Genomic DNA, 21,769 nt, shown 5'->3' on the forward strand with positions numbered 1-21,769 from the left:
GCGAAGTATTGAGTTTTAGTGCAGTGTTTGCCGCCGGAGCCGTACCGAGCCTTTGTTCTGTACCCTGTGTTTAATGCTTTTTGATCCAGTCTACATCCTCGTTACGATTCTCATCTAAGCCCTGTTTTGCCTGTTTGCCAATCACCTGTTCACCTTGTGCCTGTTTTGTGACCTCCTTGATATTGCACTATGAGTTTGAGTTGGATTTGTCTGCCTGCCTCTCTTCAATTAAAAGCTTTAACTGCATTTGCATCCATCTCAACCCTGTTTACATGACATGTTTAGTCGGTTTTGAGAGAAAACTTTATAATTAAACTCTAAACTCCCTAGTTATTTAAGTGGAAAATATAAGCCATTGTATACAGTAACACACAGGTTTCATTTCAACACTGGGGCGACACGCACTGTTCATCGCATCTAATTCAACGTATGAAGCATGCACATACTTTCCAAAGAAACAGGATGTTTTGGTTCACACATAAGCTGTGCAAGTGCTCATATGGGCTGTGTATTTTACATATCACTCTTATGACTATTGACCTTTAGAACTCAGCTTTATGACAGTGTTATCTGTCGTATTAAAATGTATTAACTCTTGCTACCCTTTACATAAAACAGGCCATTATCCTCAGCAGTAAAAATGTACATATCATTTTATACACATCACTGAACCTTGTAGGCATTTAATACAGTATTATATACTTAATAATAAAATTGTATAATATTATATACTATCTACAACTTTTTAATAAAAAAAATTCCTAAAGTTTCAGCATTATGTAGTATATTAACAGGAGTACATATAAATGAAAAATGTCTTCATATTGAAATCTATTTATCATTTACCTTTTTATTATTTTTGTATTTTAATATTTTACTGATTCCAGCACATGTTTAGTCATTGATCTATTTACTATACTCTTCACTGCTGATAGGATAATGGAATGGGGTTGTTTTATTTAACCAGGGATTGTCTGATGCATCATTGGCTAATCAATGTGCACATCAGGAAGTGTGTGGTTATAGCAGTTTTATAGTGTAAAAACAATACACCATATTAAATATCAGTGAGACTATAGGTGGGTTAGTGTATTTTAGGAAAGTCGATTTACTAATTAAAACTCGGCACACTCAAAACATCTGCACCTACACTTGCTGTGGAAAAGTATTTGCCCCATCCTGATTTATTTTCTGTTTGTGTATATCTCATACTAAATAGCTTTAGATCTTCAGACGAAATACAGCATAAAACAAAGGCAACCTGAGTAAACACGTAATACAGTTAAAAAAAATAATAAATTCTTGAATCAAAAAAGTTATCCAACACCCATCACCCTTGTGAAAAACTAATTGTCCCCTTAAACTTTAAAATCTGGTTGTGCCACCTTTAGCAGCAATAACTGCAAGCAGATGCTTCTGATAACTGGAAATCAGTCTTTCATTTACTTCTAGGACTTTAGGATTTACTGTGCTTTGGATCATTGTCTTGCTGCATAATCCAGTCGCGCTTGAGTTTCAACTTACGAACTGAAGACCGGACATTCTCCTTTAGGATTTTCTGGTAGACAGTGGAATTCATGTTTCCCTCAATTATTACAAGTTACCCAGTCCCCGAAGGAGCAAAGCATCCCCACATATCACATTTCCACCACCATGCCTGATCATAGGTATGATGTTCTTTTTGTGGAAATCTGTGTTTGGTTTATGCCAGATGAACGGGACTCCTGTCTTCCAAACAGTTCCACTTTTGATTCATCAATCCACAGAACATTCTCCCAAAAGGTTTGAGGATCATTTTGGCAAAATTCAAACAAGCTTTAACGTTTTTCTGGGTTTGCAGTGGTTTTCACCTCGCCGCTCTTCCATGGATGCCATTTTTGCCCAGTGTCTTTCTGATAGTGGAGTCATGAACAGTGACCTTTATTGCTGCAATAGAGCCCTGTAATTCCTTTGATGTTGTCCTTGGTTCTTTTGTGACTTTTTGGATGCGCAGTTGCTGGGCTCTTGGAGTAATTTTGGAAGGTTGGCCATTTCTGGGAAGTTTCACTACTGTGCCAAGTTTTTTTCATTTGGAGATAATGGCTCTCACTGTGGTTCTTTGGAGTCCCAGAGCCTTTGAAATATATCTTTAATAGCCTTTGAAATACATAACCCTTCCCAGACTGATGTATTTCAATTAGCTTCTTCATCATTTCTGGAATTTCTTTCAACTTAGGCATAGTGTGTTACTGTAAGACCTTTTTAAAAAAAACTTCATGCTGTTGAAAAAGTTCTATTTAAATGTTGATTTGACTGAACAGGGTTTGCAGTAATCAGGCCTGGTTGCGTCTAGTCCATTAGATTGATCAACTGTATTTTGTGTTTACTCAGGTTAGTTAGTTAGTTAGTTAGTTAGTTAGTTAGTTAGTTCCATCCGCGCAGCGGGGCGCATCGGGCAACAAGCATTCGCCAGCGGGCTCGCATTCGCCAGCGGGCTCGTGTTGTTTCCGTAGCAAGATAGATTTTACGGGATCAGGCTGCTAGCCTGATGCCCAACCCTCCTCCTTTTTCACCCGGGCTTGGGACCGGCGTCGGCGGAGTTTACTCAGGTTGCCTTTGTTTTATCTTAGATTTTGTTTTAATTTCTGAAACAATTTAATATGAGATGTACATATAAACAGAAGAAATACTTTTTTATAGCACTGTACATGCAGCGTAGTTCTTTATTAATGATCTTTAATCAAGCAGTGAGCTCTTCTTTATATAAATTGTTCATGCAATATTGGAAATCCGGAACAGGTACACAACATACAGCATGTGCATATTTAATTAGTACATATTATAGTACTTTATTAATCCCACAGCATTAATGAAGCATGACACTGAAGCACTTTTTCCCTGACTGTGGCAAGTTGCAGAGCCACAGCTCGAACCAAATCCATTTGAACCAGAATACATCGATTCGCTGCTGCCCATATCAATTTATATGAAGTCTAGTACTGTGTTTTAATACTGTAGGATTACTCACTTACTCATTCACTTTCAGTAATCACTTTATCCTGGGCCGGGTCATCGTGGATCTTGGAAATGCTGGGCATGAGATGGCAATACACCCTGGATGAGACACCAGTTCATCACAGGGCACCATGCACACACTCACTCATGCCTACAGGCAATTTATCTTATCTTATTCAACCTACTGACATGTTTTTGGGAGGTGGGAGGAAACCGTAGAACTGGAGGAAACCCACGTGAACATGGGGCGAACATGCAAAAAACCTCGACACAGATGGTAACTTGAGCTCGGGATCGAGCCAAGGACCCAAGAAACAGCAATGCTTCTCACTGCACCAGTATGCCACCCATTAGCAGTGAATAGTAATACGCACTATAATGCTTCATATATGTACAGATTTGAACATATTTTTACTAAAGTTTTTTTTATTTAGGTTAGGTTTTATTTGGGTATTCACCTGCAAAGTTTATTTTGGGGAAATGAGCCAGTTCAACAAACAAATGCAGTCATCTTTAATCATTAAATACTATAACTTTGCTAAAGAGAAGCCTATTACGGTTCAGGAAACCCTGTAGTTTTGAGAGCTTTATATGGTAAAAATGTGTATTATTAATAGTTTATTAGTAATCCCACAACAGAAATGCTACACTAGCTTGTGCAAGACACAAAAGCACGAAAGTCTACTACATATTACTATTCTGTCCCTAAACCCTGTAACGAAATGCAAAACTGTTGCGAGGGAAGTTCACTGTGTTGCAAAGAGAAACTAAAATCTGTGTAAATCATCCAACATTTTCTGATGAGCGTGATGGCGGCGGTTTTTACAGAGCACTTATGATTACTCGTATATGACAAAGTTGTCTGCACACTTTTAAATATTCCGACACGCCCCAGGTTTTCAGTGCTGTGCTTAAGTATGTGGAATTAGCTGATAATCCTCTTTAATTTTAAGTTTAGTTCAAGTTTTGGTGCAGTCACGCAGGATATGAGCTATAAGATATAAAGAATATCTGCAACTGATATCATTATTAACCTTTGCTGAGGTTAAATGTGAAGAGAGTTGCACATGAGTGTAGCTGTGTCTTATCTCTCCGTTTGCTCTCCATATTTTCAGCTGTATCTTCACACATTGTTTTTATCGCTCTCTCTCTCTCGCTCATCTAGTTAATGCAGCTTTAAATATGGAAACAGAAATAAGTTGGTCCATTTATTGTTGCATGCCACAAAACACTCACTGCAACTCTGAAATGCTGAAATTTGCTTTGCATGGGTGTCGAAGTAGGCTTATTGTACGATATGGTCACCACTCTGAGAAATCAGATACATTAGTTCATAAGTTTTTCATCAGTATGGCATTGATAATGTTATGAAAAGCTGTTATTGGAAACAAAATTGGTTAGGACCTAATTACTCAAATATAAACTCAATTTGCCATCTCAAATAAACCTCTTATTAAACAGTTAAACAGTGTCTTATTACAGTATAAGTATAGAGCAAATTTCATAATTGCTTTCTTAATATGCTGGTTGAAACTTGAGTTGAGTTAGGAGCCTAGTTACATAGAGATTCAGATTAATTCCTCTGATGTGATTAAACTCATGATGTAATTATGAAACCCTTTGAAAAATGAGTCAGATGTATGTGGGAAATAATACAAAATATCCCCAAGAGTGTAAATGATAAGCAGTAGTTTGAAGCTGGTTCAGGTTCAGGTTCTTCTAACACTCTGAATGGCAATATGTTTATAAATGCTTGAGGTACCATATACAGTGTTGTGGGTGAACATGGGCTCAGGCTGTGTCATATCTTCACAGGCTGTTTGATGTGGGAGGCCAAAGGTCAGAAAGGAAGAAGTGGATCCACTGCTTTGAGGATGTGACCGCCATCATCTTCTGTGTGGCTTTAAGTGGTTATGACCAGGTGCTGCATGAAGATGAGACCACGGTGAGAGATATTCCCTACTCACAGACTCTCCAAACACTCTCCACTACATACACAGCTACAGATACAAATTATGCTCTTCCTTTACATGTTTTACAAGAAAGACTACATTGAACCATGCATTATTTTTTATTAGAATACTTATTTCAACCAAACAGACAGCTCCATACTAACCAAACACACCCGATTCTTTTGGGTTTTGAAACACTGAAACAAAACGTATACAAAAACATTTAGAAAAGCATGAAACAGCCAAAAGTACAGTCAGATAACAGATTGAGAATATACAGTGGAGTGCAAAAGGTTGCATATCCTATGATTATTGTGTAGAAAAAGGGTCTACTTTTAAAAAAACAACAAAAAAACAACAACAACAAAACAAAACAAAAAAAGAGGGCAGCTGTGGGTGTTTCCTGAAAATTGATGGGCCAAAACACGACAATGTCAACACAGCTATTTAATAAGAATGTTTTGCTGTTTTTATAAAGGACGTCCTGTTTTTTTAAAAGGAAGTATATGGCAGATTAATCTGTTACAATCATAACAGATATGAGAAGGATAAGAAGATATAAAACAAAGTAGCAGAGAATTACAATGATCCAAATGCTTAGAGGATGGGAAAGAGGTTGGAGGCCGTTATAAATTCAAATGGTGGGTATACAGTACAAGGCATTAAAGAAAATATATAACATATTCAAAAAGGGAGATGCAACCATTGTGTGTGCAAGTGAATACATCTGGAGAGCATGTATTAAATTTGTAGAAACCCATTTTCATCAATTGAAGACAAAATTGTACTGTTTACTAAAACTTAATAATAGTGACATTTATCTAAATTGTGTCTTTGTTCCTTGAATGTTTCTCACAATAATGATATGATTGCTTTCAGATTAGATATTCACAGTACATACAGTTCAAACCCAGTGTTTGTATTTAAGAGTCTTTGAAAAGAATTTCATTTACATTTACCTTATTAACATAATGCACACTCAGTTATTCTTCTATTCTTGTTATAAACTGGTTTTTTTTCAACCCATGCCTTTAGTCAGTTGTATACCTGAGTTTCAAGCTTTCTTCACTCTTCTAGGAGCTTCTGATATCCAAACTCACTACTGGCAACATTTAGTGCACACAAACATCTCATTTACATTGTGCCAGATTTTGAATGTGATGTAATTCTCACAATTGTTCTCGCAAAATGCCCGTTAACCTCTCACTGCACATGTGAATTAGCGCTTGTTATTTATTAGAAAATCTGTGCCTGAATGTCTTGTTGCTATAAATTGAAATTTATTATTGATTTTGTTCTGAGAGTATGCAAACAATTGCATTTGACTATATCTCTTCAGATGGAGGAAAACAACTGTTAGATTAGTTGATTTGTGAGGCCTTGTACAGATGTTACAATTACTAAGTGTTTCACAGCTATTTGCTTATTTCATATCAGAACAAAACTAAAACTTTGTTTGTGGTTTTCGGTTTCACATTGCTTATAATTATACACAAAGCAAAAAAGGGAAACAGCATTAGCCGAGTGGTGTGTGTTGAACAGTGTTGCAGAGCTACATTGCTAAATAAATTATTAAATATTGATCTTAATAACTAGCTTAAACTTTACTTTGTAACATATCCAGCATTTTTTTTAATTATTATTATTGTTTTATTATTTAGTCCAGATATCCAAAATTTACTGTGTTTCCGCAACACTTCAGCACTGTTCTTTGGCCCAGTTTGTGTCTCACAAATCAAAATACACAACAGTGTTCAGTTCATTTCCTGCAGTTGGGTCATTTGAGTTGAGTCATGTGCTCACTGCAGTTGTACCACACTGGAGTTCGTTGGGAAGTTTGCCTCTCTCTTAAGCGTTCTTCTCACTAGTGTTATTTTGCTCATGCACTAAGGTTCGATTTAAATGGACTAAACTCTTAATTATATACTGCCTTGGTTGAATACATACAGACCAGCCTTCAGATTTCAATAACAGGCAGGAAGAAAAAAACTAATTAACACCACCCATGAACTCAAACATCTATCATTAACATTACTTGTGAGCTATTACTATTCAATGAAGGCATTAAGTATACATCGAGTTCAATCTACAGTCAGTTTTTCCTGCAGTCTAAAAACTGACAAATGTATTGCCCTCCCTTTCAGGGTGAAAACAGATTGATTCTGTCAAAGCTACACAAGTCTTGAACTCATCCAGGCACACATTTCCATGACAGAACTTCGTAATATTTTAATGACATCTGCTGCTAAAGGTTTACCTGAATTTATGGCCTGATTGATCGTAGCAGAACAGTGTAGATCTGTCCATAAGTCTTAATGCTGCTGGTGGATGGAAGCAGAGACCTTGCAGGAGATGGAAGCATTCATTATAAATTGTGGTTATTTATACAGAGATGAAAATGTAGGGCGTGGACAAACACACATGCTTATGTTCCCACATTTTGCTCTTCTCTTTTATTTCATCTTCTGAATATACCTCATCCCTGGCTACTGTTCCTTTTTCTGTATTTTCTCTTCCTCTGAAACACACACATACATGCTCAGATACACAGCTCCTTACACTAACACTGTGTCCTCTTCTGTATACGATGTGCATGAGACTGTGACTTTTGCGCCGTTTCTCTCTGGAACCATGCTGTTCCTCACACCTTGGTGACTGGCTCTTCTTAAACTGATTTTCACCCCAGCCGTGTGGAGTATGTGTATGGCTGTTGAGTGTGGATGGGGAGGGGGTGGGGGCAGGGCTGTTGTGATATGACGCCTGTCTGGTCGTGCTGATCTTCTTCAGTGGCCTCGTGCCACCTCCTCTGCGTGTACATGTCTCCCTCCGACCATCTCAGCTCCTCTTCTGCCGTCTCTCACCACGGCCCCGCTATCTAACCAATCGCCAAATGCTAAAAAAGCAAAACTGGCTCTTCAGATGGCCCATCCACAGGAACATAACCGCAGGTATGAACCCCACCCCCACTGCCAAAGAGCAATGTAATGAAGAAAAGCAGCTCTTTCACAAACAGCTTTTTTTAAAACACTTTTTTTTTTTTTTGCCTTGTGCGCACATCCTGTTGTGTTGGTGCATTCTGTTCATTGTAGTTCCTTGTCAAAAAGATAGGGGAAAAATCATTAATGTTTTATCTATAAGATGATTGACTGCTCTAAATCAAATGTTCAAATCATAGTTGTGTCCTCACTCATTCCTCCCATTGCTACTGAAATTCTGATCGGTTTCCAGCTATCATTCATCTGATAAATTGTCCATCTCAGTAACACGTACTTAACATAGACACACGTGCTGCTGAAATTATTACTGTACATGCTCCCACTCTGTCCTCATTATGCTGTTATAGCTAACATTATAATGCATCACCTTGCCTGGGGATGTGGCTTTCTCATTAATGAATTTACTTGCATGCTGGAACATTTCCTAATTTTTCTGATTTCCTTTTTTCCCTTTCGCTGCTTATACTGCCATATACAATATTCTAATAATCCCATGTTCTGATAATTGGTTCTAATAATAATACTCGTGTGATTTTCTGAATGTGTGTGTGTGTGTGTGAGACTCTGAGCAGGCAGTCTGACACCTTGTTTTTTGATTCCACAGAACCGCATGCATGAGTCCTTGAAGCTGTTTGACAGCATCTGCAACAACAAATGGTTCACAAACACCTCCATCATTCTTTTCCTTAACAAGAAGGACATATTTGAGGAGAAAATAAAGAAATCGCCTTTAACTATCTGCTTCCCTGAGTACACAGGTAAAAGTGTCACCCTGACAGCTGTTCTTTCAGTCACGTGCAAATGAGATTTCTAGGGGAAGAAAGCCACCTAGGAGTCGATTGGTGAAAAAGAAGCAGAATAAAAAAAGTTAACTAAAGAGTGGTGGCAAATTACCATTGCTAATCTTCCAGGCAAGATGTTTTTCTTCATCTAGATGGATAGTCCTCTTTTCGCTGTGAAGACTCCATGTGTACAGATCAGTTTATAGAGGAATGCAGCCAAGTCCACTGCCCTTTCTGCCTATCCATTTTCATTGTATACAACCGCCTACTTACTTATCTTGCCATAGCATCAGTATACTGCCATATTTCATCACAGTCACATTGTCAGGCCTTGAACCTATTACATGATCACTGTGTGGCCTAAATTTTTGCAGCCTGAGATTTCATAACATCCTTTTGTTTCCCCTGCACTGCTTTTATGCTACCGTTTCATATTTTTATACGTCCAAACTTCTTCTCCTTTTCTGTCTGCTATGGTATTTGGAAACCCCTACCATCCTACTTCCTCTTTTCTCCGTCACTTTATTCTGTGCTCCTCCACTCTTCCTTTGCCTTCGCTTTCTGCTTCGTGTGGTGCTTCAGGGCTGGACACGTTCCTGGAAGCAGTGGCTTACATCCAGTCACAGTACGAAAGCAAGAACAAGTCCTTCAATAAGGAGGTGTACGCTCACATCACCTGCGCCACTGACACCAACAATATCCAGTTCGTCTTCGACGCTGTCACTGATGTCATCATCGCCAACAACCTGCGTTTCTGTGGTCTTTACTGAGCCCAGGCCTGCTGTCAGATCTTTTATACACCCTTGTTTTATTCTCTGTGTCTAACTCTCCAGTGACGGACAGCAGAATGAAAGCTAATCAAAGAGCCTCCTCTTCAGTCCTAAACAAGGAGATAAACTCAGTTTAAAGAATAAGACCCAGCTACTGATTTAGGCACAGCGTGGAAGTGAATTCTCACATCACATCATGTTTATGAAATGTTTAAACAAGCTGGCACAGGGAAGAGTTAGCAGCTGAATTCATTTAATTACTCTGCTATCTTTATCCTGTAAATGTCGCCTTTTCTGTCCCCATAATTGTTTAATATTAAAATTATCTCAATCAAAGGTTAAAATAATGAACTCAAACATGGTCAAATCATCAGTAAAATCTTGTTGTCTTGAAATATTTTTTCCTTTATTAATTTTGAAACACAGCACCTTGTAGCATTGTTTGCCTTAAATGGCCGTTATTGCTGTACCACATGTATATTAGTCTTTTGAGACCATCTCATATTTACAATTCCATAGGTGTGTGTGTGTGTGTGTATGTGTGTGTGTGTGTATATATATATATATATATATATATATATATATATATATATATATATATATATATATATATATATATATATATATAAAATATTGTCAAGACTTGAATGTTGATGAAACTCATTAACTAAATGGCATTAAAAGTTTCACCCAACAAATGATGCCTTGGGCAAGCTCTACTGCAATAATACCGCCGTCTCAACATTAAAAAACAATTAATCGTGAGTATGCTACTCGGTCAAATTATACACTATACCGGTTTTCAACTACACCTCTTTTGCTGGTTTATTTGTATTATTCCTATTCAACTTTAAACGCTAAAAGTACAAGGTTTTATTTCTTCTGTCAGACTGAAGGTACAATGTGTATGGTTTTTTTTTTGTTTTTTTTAAAATCTCCTACATTATGTTCAGTTGTTCATGGTGTATATAGTCAAAACTGTAATTTCACTTTGATTTATTCAGCAGATCAGAGATATTAACAGAAACTGAAGTTTAATTAGGAATGATCAAACCATTTGTGTGTGTGTGGTTTTTTTTTTTGTTTGTTTGTTTTTGTTTTTAACTGTCTGGTGGTGCTGTGCTTTAAGCTTATGCATCCAAAGCAGTCAATGCGCATTTGGCCGTCTGTCATTGTGTACTGTTTAATCATAGTGTCAGAATGGCTAATCTAGTATGCCTCAGGTTGTTTGCTGTTTATTTTGGCCTTATTCTGTAATTTTGCCTACTGAAAGCCTTCAATCAATCTGTTTTTGTCTCCCCCGCCCTCCGAATTTGTGTGATTGCTTGTTGTGTGCTGATATCCTTTCCTAACTTTTATCGTATGTCTGAGAAAGAGAATTCACTGGGAGGCAGGAAGTATTTTTAATATGGGTTAAGCTGGCTGAATAAAGCAGGAAGAGCAGGCAGTTATTTGTTAAGGTGGGAAGGTGTGACTAAGAGTCATGGGATTCTGTATATCTGGATTTAATTAGAAATAAATGTGCTGTTGTAGTTACAGACACATTCACATGCAGTGTTCTTTCTGCAATTTAACTAATTAGGACTGCTTTGAGAAAGTGGAATACTGGCTTAGAAGACACTCGGCACATACAGGACTTCTGTACATATTATCTGCATCGATGTATGTCAAGCTAGGTAGCCGTTTCACTAATGGATGGCCTCAGAGCTATATTTGTCATAGATGTTAGGTGTCCTAATTTTCCCATTACTCCTTGATTGTACAGCACCACTGGGAGTATCATCGCTGGGTCACCTTATGGAACTTAATTGTCGCAATTGTAAGCCTTTAGTAGTCATTTGTTCCATATGCTGGAAACTCCAAAACCAAAATGGCAGCACATCAGGGTAGTTGCACTGCAGTGTTTCTCATTAACTATATTTGGTGCATAAAGTAATATAAAGGGTTGAGATTGTGCTTATTAACTGGCAAGGCGATGTCCTAGACCAGTTATTTTCCCCCAATGAAGGGAACCATTTTTAGGTGAGATGAAGCTTCACAATAGGATGTTCTGCTGGCGATGACGCAAGCTTCTCCTGCTGTTGTTCAAGTGCGTGTGTGTGTGTGTGAGTGAGTGTGAACACCGGCTTAGTGACAGATGAGCATTGCATTCTGAATCGGTGAGCTCTCAGCATCTCAGCTGGAAGGTCATTATGTATCTTGTTGCAAACACAAACAGACTATCCACATTCTTATGTGAGAGCCTTTTCACATTGACGTCGACCTTCTCCCAGCTCTCTATTTAGCTCTCTATTTCTCTTGCTTAATTTCTCCCCATCTCTCTTCCAAAGATGTTTAATGGGCATGGCCTTAAAGCTAGCTTTTCCACCAGAGTAGTGGTGCATAAGCTTTGTGCTGCTGCTTAGGTGAATGATGGGCATCAACTTGTGTGGCCAAGGTGAAAAGGAAATGATGTGTTGGTCCAGAGACTTATGGGAAATGAAGTTTTTGGCCACGTAAAGAGATTTGTGGGTAATTTGATCAGTGCGCATTGAGTAACTAATGACTGATTGTTCTTGTGGTTTTATATGGTCTACAACAGCTGGTACTGTGGCCAAACTGCCGTCAGCATGGGCGCTGATGTATGATTGGATAGAAATAATACATTTGACATCATATTACCTGTTGGAATCAGTTTTCTGGCCTGTAAAAAAGGGAACTGTTTATAAAAAATAAAAAGTCAGAAAGCAGTGTCCTGTCTTTATGCTGTTTCATAGTCGCAAAGGGTGTTTAAATATCTTTCTTCTTTCAGCAGTCATTTTGTATTGATTTGTTCACTGCAAGCAGCATTATTGGACTTTTAGCCAACGCATGATTAGGTTATATAATACAGGACACTTGCAGCACAGTTGGATGATGGTTTTAAATATTGCCATCCATAATTGGAAGAATCTGGATTAGAGAAATAATTTTATTATAGGTATAAGTGCCAAGCGCTGGGTGCTGTATTATAGTGCCATCTGTTCACACTTTCATTGCAAAGCACCTAGATGTAAAATCTGTGTATTCCGCTGATATCTGATCACAGCATCACTGTGTGTCTGTCAGTTTTATGTCTATCTGCTGTAGTTGTGTCAGTCACTGCTCTTGATTTATTTATTCAAAAATGGGTGTGTATTTGTGTATATGTATTTATATAAAATGAATAAAGTGCCACTTGAAATTTATCGTGTGGGCCTAATTGTGCCTCGTGTCTGCCTTTCTGCGTACAACCACACATCCGGGTCACACCCTTGCAGTCTCACTCTCAAACCCTCACACAGAAGAATATGACTCAAGTATATGATTTTCTGAACAGGGTAGGGACATCTGCGTCCCTCGTCCTACTTGTGGACCACAGCTCACCTACCTTGGCCTTAATCACCTTTCCTTTCCTATTTTTCTCTGGCTAACCTGTTCTGCATTCTTTCTCTCTTTATTCTGTTCTTTCCCTGCAGAATCGCATGCACGAGTCTCTTATGCTGTTTGATTCCATCTGCAACAACAAATTCTTCATTGACACTTCCATCATTCTCTTCCTCAACAAGAAAGACCTATTTGCTGAAAAGATCAAGAAATCCCCCTTGAGTATCTGTTTCCCAGAATACACGGGTAAGAACGCACACAGATTCTGCCACATTATTATTTTTTGTTAGGATAATTGTTTTTTCACTTCATGTAACACCCACCAAAGCTGGAACGGACTTCACTGGAAATCTAAGCTGAATTAGTATGTTACTGAATTTTGTCTGAGATTAAAATGAATGATGCAGAGTTCTGTCATGAGAATTATGCTTTTGCTCAGTCTTCATTAGAGGCTTGAGTTTCATTTGGCTTGCTTTTCTCCTTGGTTTGATATTCTATCTAGCCATATTAAGCTGTTGGTTATAAAGGTGTGATGCTTACTGAAATTTATACATGAAAGAACCAGTAGGGAAATCATTGAGATTTTGTGGACCATTAAATCATAAGACAACTGCCAACTGGGAGGGTGATGGCTATGACGTGCTTTCTCTGAGAGACGTGAAACCAGTGAAGCACCACTTTTCAAACTGATGCTCATGCAGCATCACTGGGCAGCTTAAGACACTCTGAGGAAAGCCCGGTCCACCCTCTTCCACATACATGAACACACAGACGTCCATGACTGGCTAGTGTCACTGTGATTGACAGAGGAGGGAGTAGGATGTCCCTCCCACCCAGAGAGCACTGCCAGTATTGCTTCTGGCCACAGATGACTGGTGCATCGTTGGGATTCGAACTTGGGAACCCTGCACCGCTCTTATCCCTCATGCCAGGGAGACAGGCTATTACGCCGAGCTCTTGTCTTACAGCAGGATAGTTTTGACAAATGATGCAAAATTTTTTTAGCTTTTTTTAAAAATAGCATGAAAGAAGAGACCATGTAGAGTGAATAAATGTAATTGTCGCTGACGAGTGAAAGTGAGAGCCGCAAGAAGTTATCTATAAATAAAGATTTAGAAGATCCCGATGGCATTTCTATACAAGGACAAGCCTGAGTCACTCTGCGGAAGAACTTCTCATGCTGAAAGGAGATAGCAGGCATCTCTCCTTTTCCTTCTTTTCAGCGTTTACCGAGTGATCTTTCGTTCACTTCTTTTACTCACTTGAGTACTGGCTGCTTTATCATGTGCAGGGGACAGCGTTATTTTAATTCAGTTGAAATAATGTTTGTCAGTATTAAAGATGTGAACGCCATTGAAACTGGTCATGAAAGACACTTCTTTCTCATTTCTGTTCCTACCTCTTTTTTTTGTTTCTCTTCCTTTTTTTAAAAAAAAAAAATATTTTCTTGTTCTCTCACTCCTCCACTGTCTCTCCTCTCCCACTTTGCCCACTGTTTCCTCTTCAGGCCCTAACACTTATGATGATGCAGCCGCTTACATCCAAGCACAGTTCGAGAGCAAGAACCGCTCACCCAATAAGGAGATCTACTGTCACATGACCTGTGCCACGGACACAGGGAACATCCAGGTGGTGTTCGACGCGGTCACTGACATCATCATCGCCAACAACCTGCGAGGCTGCGGCTTGTACTGAGGCCACTCTTACTCTCTCGAGCCAATTCCTTTGGAAATGATTATTATCAAAAATGCAAGTTGGTAAATAATAATGATGATAATTTTAAAATAGGCATATATATATATATATATAAATACTATACATAAAATGTTTTTAGTTTGACAAAGAGCTGCCAACAGAACTGATTTCTTATAGAAACCCAGCCTTTATGGTTTTAGAACAAAGTTGGGACCTTTTTTGTTTTCTTCTTTGCTGTTTAATGTTTTGTTTTTTCCTTATTTTCCACTGTCTTTTTTTTTTTTGTTGTTGTTTAAACTAAACCCTTATTTTTGTTCTCAAAAATATCTTTCTTTTACTATATTTTTATGTTTTTGTTTATTGTGTGTATATTTATTATGTGTATATCAGTCAGGGGGGCTGAGTGATACACATTTTGCCTGAGTATACAATGTTACGCTAATGATTATGTAATTATTATGTATGCTAATGATGAGGTAATGGGGAAAACATCAACAACAACAAAAAAGCTGTATCAATGGCTTAGACAGTTAGTCGTGAGCACCAGGGATAAAAGTCAGTCAAAGCCAAACTGCAGCTGTAGCGTGTTCCTGTACTTTGGGTTTTAATTAGATTGGGTTTTCATGGCAACATTTGTTCTGTTTGCTGGTCAATGTTAAAGAAGGTGAACCCCCAGGACTGCACCCTACACGCTTCCTTTTCTTGTTTTGTTGAGTATTGTTTAGTCTATGTGTTCTGTTACTGGCGTGTGCCAGCTGAATTTGCTGTTGGTGTCTGGGGCCATGCCGAGTATGATTTTGAGCCCCTTGACTAGTTCCTTATTATTAAAAATTTTCATATCAGTGCCAACCTTGTGAAAACAACGGGTCTGGGAAACTAGCAACACTAGTAAACTATAATGACAAGCTTATTAACACTGTTGTATAAGGAACTTCTACTCTTTTTTTTTTTATTATTGTTTTATTAATTTATTAATTTATTTATTTATCACCCACTATCCCACCTTCCCTCATTACTCTCTTTTCCTAGACGTCCTGAATTAGTTTGTCTCCAGGCTGGGTAACAGAGTCAGTCCCCTCTGAAAGGTCCTGACACACACAGCATGATCCTTTTGGCCTTTGTATAAAGAAACAGCTACCTGCTTCACTTAGATAAAATCAAAGAATAAATGATTCAAAGAAAAACCCACAAAAGACAAAAAAAATAGCAAAAAAAAGTAAAAAATAAAAAAAAAAAAAAGGAAAGAAAAGAAACAATAGCAACAAAGGGAGAGAATTGTGTAAGCTGGGTTTGGGGGGAGGGGAGGGGTGGTTTGGGACAAATACCCTCATAACCAACAATATGGTGCCGAATGGATGATGGACATTGGGCTGCGTGTCTTTATAAGAGGCTGTAGATCCTCTGGTTCTAGATTTTTTTCACATAGACTTAATCCAAAATAATAATTGACAGTAATAAACAGTGATAATGAAGATAATATAAAAAAAAGACAATTCTGTAATATTAAAAGTATATTACTTGTGCTTTGTAGCTACAGAACATTCCCCCCCCCATTTTTTTTTAAGAGAGAAATGTATTTCAAGGGTTCCTGCAATTCACTCTTGAAGCACTCTTACTGACCAATGTTGATGTTGAACTGTACCAATTCCCTTTTGCCTGTTTGTCCTCCATTTCAGTAATTAGCCAGAAAAAGAAAACAGTATATGTATCTTTTTGTTTATTTATTTGTTTTTTTTTGTTGTTGTTTTTTTTGAAGAAGAAGAAGAACCACTTTGTGGTGTGCAGACCCAAAGGGGTAGATGCTCTAGGCTGTACAGACTTCATGCGCTTTCTCTTCGTCATGCATTATTTCTTTTGGGGGGGAATTGTATTCAAGAGGAAAAAAAGAAAACTCTTTCCAGGTCTGCATAGAAAAGCACAGCTCTCACTTGACACACATAGATTTGGAATGATGTATATCACCTTCCTCTACCTGCCGCCTTAGTTTGACTAATGGAAAAAGAAGATGAAGGGGGGAAAAAACACTCAAGCCCTGTGTATAATAACATGTACCTGTTATGCTTTGGGATATTCTTTTCTCCACATGCCCCTTCCCCAATTTTCCTTTGGCCTTTCTTTTTACCCTCTTCCAGTGAATGCTTTCTGTGCTGCTTATTTCTCCCTCTACTTTAGTGAATGGTTGTTCTTTCATGTGGGATGTTCGTGCTGGAAAACCAATCGAATGTAGTGTTTACATTAAAAGCCACAGTTTTCATGACTACAAACCTCTAGCTGTCAGGTTTTGATTCTTGTCTATCTCTCCTTATTGCTCATGAATGCTTATTTGTACTGTGTGCATTACGCATGATCAAAGTACCTATGGGAGAAAAAGTCAAGCTTGTGTTGAAACTGAACATTACAATCTTAGTTCACATTTCTCATGTGACAAAAAACACAAAAGTAGAGATTCATCAGTTAAGCAATAACTAAATGGCTTTAAGGCATCCTTATTAAAGCACTTGTATTGTGGGCTACATGTATCAAACTGCCCAACATACAAATGCTGTTCGAATATCAGATGCTTCCTTTATCCCTAAAGTGATCTGATTGTGAGATCTGATTCTGAGCTGTTCCAAGATACAATCCATTCAGCATTCAGATCCATTTGACATTTCCTCATTTATTTATTTTATAGTTTACTCTTAAATTACATTTACATTTACATTTATTCACTTAGCAGACGCTTTTATCCAAAGCGACCTACAAATGAGAAAGATACAAGCAAAGCGATATATCAAGCAGGGAACAATACAAGAAGTGCTACCATACAAGATCTATTAATTGAATTCCAGAATAAGCAAAGTGCAGAGTAGAGGTGTGGAAGTGCATTTTTTTTATTTTTTTTATTTATTTATTTTAATGAGTTAGTTGGGTGTTCACGGAAGAGGTGGGTCTTTAGCTGTTTTTTGAAGATGGTGAGAGATTCTGTGGTCCGGATTGAGATTGGAAGTGCATTCCACCACTGAGGAACAGTTAGTGTGAAGGTTCTGGAAAGGGACCTTGCGCCACGCTGAGTTGGAAATGGATTCAAAACATTTTTAATCAATCTGCAAAAAAATACTACATAATGGAAAAACCAGAAGCAGGTTTGTTTAAATCGGTCATTTTCTAGCTTAAATACAAGTTCTTGTGTGGTAAACAAGTTAATTGGACATGATCTGGAAACGCACACATCTAATAAAGACCCTCATGTCAGAGCAAAAAAACAGGCCAAAGATCAAAGGAATGTTAAATAAACTTCTGAGGCAGGATTGTGTTGAGGCACTGACCTGGTGAAAGTACCAAAAAATCAGCAACTTTCAAGGTTCCAAAGAACACCGCAGCTTCTTAAATTGAGACAAGCTCTGTATTGGCTGTCCATACAAATTTAGAAAAGGGGGACAGAAGGGCTTTTAGTCAGAAAGGTGACCAAGAACCCAAGTCGCTCTGATGTTTTGAGTGTCATCTTTGGAGATGGGAGAATCTACCAGATGGACAACTAGCGCTTCACTAATCAGGCCTTTAGGGTTTGACCTGATGAATGCCACTCCCCAGTGAAGGGCACATAATGACTACAAAAGGCATCTAAAGACCATGGGAAGCAAGCTTATATGGTCTGATGAAACCATGATTGAGCTCATTGACCTGAATACCAAGAGATAGATCTGGAGAGTACTGCTCATCAGTGTTGAAGCACAGTGGTGGCAGCATCATGCTGTGGGGATGTTTTTCAGATGTTTTTCAAAACACACAGCCAAGACTAGCCACTCCTTGTCCTATAGGACTGGCTTTGGGAATACATCTATGAATATCTTTTAGTAGCCCAGACCAAATGGAGACTTGAAAATAAACAAACATTTTGGGGAAGAAAAAGGCCTGATATTAGCATTAGAGAAATACTCTCCTCCGACCTGGCTGAATTTGAGATGTGCTGCAGGTAGGAATTAAAGAAGATCCCACAATGTTGGAACATTGGAAAAGTCGCCACACACAAAATTACTTAAGGCTGTAATTGTTGCTGAGAGTGCTAAAAGAGTCTGAATACTTATATAATTCTGATATTTTGGTTCTTTAAAAAAAAAATGCAATTAAAAATGCAAACCTGTTAAACTTTTTTATTATAGAATATTGTTTGCAGATTCATTAGTAAAAAAAAAAACCCCCACAACAATAGAGTGTAATAAATTGACGGGAAAAAGTGAATTTGAATACTTTCTGAATGCCTATACACTGTATGGTCCGAAAGTGTGGGCCCACTAGCAATCAGTTAAGACATCAATGATGTAAAACTAGTGCAATTTTGACAATTTAGATGTTTCTCAAATTACATAAGCCTTCGCTACTAGAAGAGGAAAAATAGTGCTGAGCTGGATCAGGTCATAATTAGATTCATCAGATCATAATGCAGAAGACATGTGGCTGATCAGTGCTCAGTGGAGAGCTCGAGGAAGTGTGTCACAGCATAAGAAACCTCGGAGGAAGGAAACTCTGCCTGCTGGCTAATGGAACGTTTCTCAAGACATTTAGATGTTCTATCCCATCGTCCTTCAGGAGCGTGACGCTCGGTGTAAATGATGAGGTGATGATTTGTGCAGGAGTGAGAGAAAAAAAAAAAAACAATCCAAAAATAGGCTGCAAAGCCAAGCAAATACAGAAAATTAATTCTGTCTACCTGACTCTTTATGAAAGATTTTCAGTGTGTTGTGCAGTTGTTTGAATCTGATTCGTCTAGTTATGTATCACTCAAAATATGTAGTGAAAAATTAATTGAGATCATTACAATTTGAACAGTACTGTACACATTTAGGACTGCATCTATTAAAAAGGATGGATTTTGAGATAGCTTTTTCTCTTTCGTAGCTAATCTATTCAACATAATGAGTGTCCAACTGGGTTGAAATAAATTGCTCTATGATTATGGGAACAGTGTGCAGGCATTTTCTATATTCCTCCCTAAGGAATTTTTCCTTTCCACTGTTTCCACCTTTAAACAGGCTTCAGTATTTCACACTGCAACACACAGGAAGGCTAAAGATCTGAAGGAGAGGGTGAATGAGATCTTCTTTCTCCCTCTTCTGGCTAAAATGTCTAATAGCCTCTTTTCTGTATTACAATGACAGAAATAATGCAACATGCCCACACAAAGGTGTTCTGTGCCAATACACAATTCAGTATCCATAATAATGCTTCAGTCTCTCTATGACCGCATCCAAGTAAATCTCTGCATCTGGCCTATAGCTATTATACATCTGTAAATGTTAATGTTATATGCGTAAGAACCTGTAGGCCATGCCAGTCATCATATGGTGAGATTGTGTGTGTGTGTGTATATATATATATATATATATATATATATATATATATATATATATATATATATACACAATCTGGCTTGGCATGGCATATAGGTCCTTACCTATATAGCATTAAACCATCCAAATCTAAGTCATCAAAACAATAAATTTGCTTATGATATGTCTATGGCCCTTGTCCTTGTAAGCTATTTGCTTTACGCACACATACACACACGGTTATTTATAGTGCAGCACCACCATCTGCTTGTTGCTAGGAGACAGCCGGGTGCAGATTTCTTGAGCAAGCAATCCCCGTCACTTACATCACACACCGTTTCATGCATTTTGTCACCTTCATGAAAGGGTGGATTTGAGATTTCAAAAGAAGCCACAATCCAGTATACGCACGTACAAGCGATCCAGTACGAGTTCTGGAATTTGTAAAGCTAACTGTGATACTCTACAAATGCCAGCAGTTTTGCCTCGTGTTCCATTATTTAATGGCATTCAATTTGTAAGCCAATACAGTGCTATATCAAATACCATCATATCAGGTTGTAAGGTTATCACACCATGACTTTTTCTAATGGGTATTCTAGAGAGAAATATAGTAAAGAGAATATTGTGTGGTCTGTATGTTATTGCTTTTATCTCAAAGTTCACCTACTGAGTCAGCTGAAGTTATAAAAGCCTCCTTTGCTCCTTTACTCTCTAGTGATGGAATGATGCACCAGACACACTTTCCTTCCACTTATCTTTTTAGACTCACTGTATGCAATTATGGCCACCACTCAAGTGTGACTTCTAAGATATCATCAACTTGCAGAAATTAAGGAGCTCTGGGTATTGTGGAATAATTATTATTCTCATGTTTTCAAAAATAAACCAACAACTTAAAGACACAAAATATTGTATTCTCAATTATGCATTTTGCTTAATAATATAGGTACATTTGTGTTCAGTGCAATTCGGATTGCGTTATCTCCAAAGTGTATGTGCCCTTGCTATCCACTGTTTACTTCTTTTATTGGCCATTTCACTTTATGAACAACCTTTATGAACATGTTTTTTCCAGTATCTGCTTTTCCAATAAAGAAAGCAATTTAATATTCCAATATCATGAATGCAAGTAGGCTATGTGTTTATTGCCAATTCTATTCTATCCTGCCTAAAGATGTCACATCACATCATATATACAGTGGTGCTGGAAAGTTTGTGAACCCTTTACAATATATCTCTGCATAAATATGACCTAAAACATCATCAGATTTTCACACAAGTCCTAAAAGTAGATAAAGAGAACCCAATTAAACAAATGAGACAAACATATTATACATGGTCATTTATTTATTGAGGAAAATTATCCAATATTACATATCCGTGAGTGGCAAAAGTATGTAAATCACTAGGAGTAGCAGTTAATTTGAAGGTGAAATTAGAGTCAGGTGTTTTCATTCAGTGGGATGACAATCAGTGTGAGTGAGTGCCCTGTTTTATTTGAAGAATGGGGATCTATCAGAGTCTGATCTTCACAAAATGTTTGTGGAAGTGTATCATAAGATGAAAAAAGGAGATTTCTGAGGGCTTCAGAAAAAGAGTCGTTGAAGCTTATCAGGCTGGAAAAGGTTACAAAACCATCTGTAACGAGTTGGGATTCCACCAGTCCACAGTCAAAAACAAGCAGTTGATGTGAGGAAACCCACCAACATCCCCGAGTTGAAGTTGTTCTGTACTGAGGAATGGGATAAAATTCCTTGTAGCCCATGTGCAGGACTGATCAACAGTTACTGGAAACACACCAGATACTGAAAGTAAAGGTTCACATACGTTTGCCACTCACAGATATGTAATATTGGATCATTTCCCTCAATAAATAAATGACCA

General features: G+C 37.9%; 1 protein-coding gene across 3 annotated transcripts in view; it reads left to right on the forward strand.

Annotated features, from left to right (window-relative positions):
• The window catches only part of gnao1a (guanine nucleotide binding protein (G protein), alpha activating activity polypeptide O, a), an 89,731-nt gene extending 73,670 nt beyond the window's left edge, over window positions 1–16,061 (forward strand). The window contains exons 6-8 of one of the 3 annotated variants that reach the window (XM_053678003.1): window positions 4,810–4,939; window positions 8,547–8,700; window positions 14,386–16,061. In XM_053678003.1, the coding sequence (XP_053533978.1) occupies window positions 4,810–4,939; window positions 8,547–8,700; window positions 14,386–14,573 (472 nt within the window). In that variant the 3' untranslated portion in view covers window positions 14,574–16,061. Of the gene's footprint in view, window positions 1–4,809; window positions 4,940–8,546; window positions 8,701–9,306; window positions 12,701–12,970; window positions 13,125–14,385 lie in introns of those variants that run through there. The other 2 variants (XM_017465826.3, XM_017465825.3) reach the window with 2 other exon arrangements.
• Window positions 16,062–21,769: the final 5,708 nt, after the last annotated feature.

This window comes from Ictalurus punctatus, chromosome 4, assembly GCF_001660625.3.
Source record: "Ictalurus punctatus breed USDA103 chromosome 4, Coco_2.0, whole genome shotgun sequence".
In the NCBI taxonomy this organism is placed as follows: domain Eukaryota; kingdom Metazoa; phylum Chordata; class Actinopteri; order Siluriformes; family Ictaluridae; genus Ictalurus; species Ictalurus punctatus.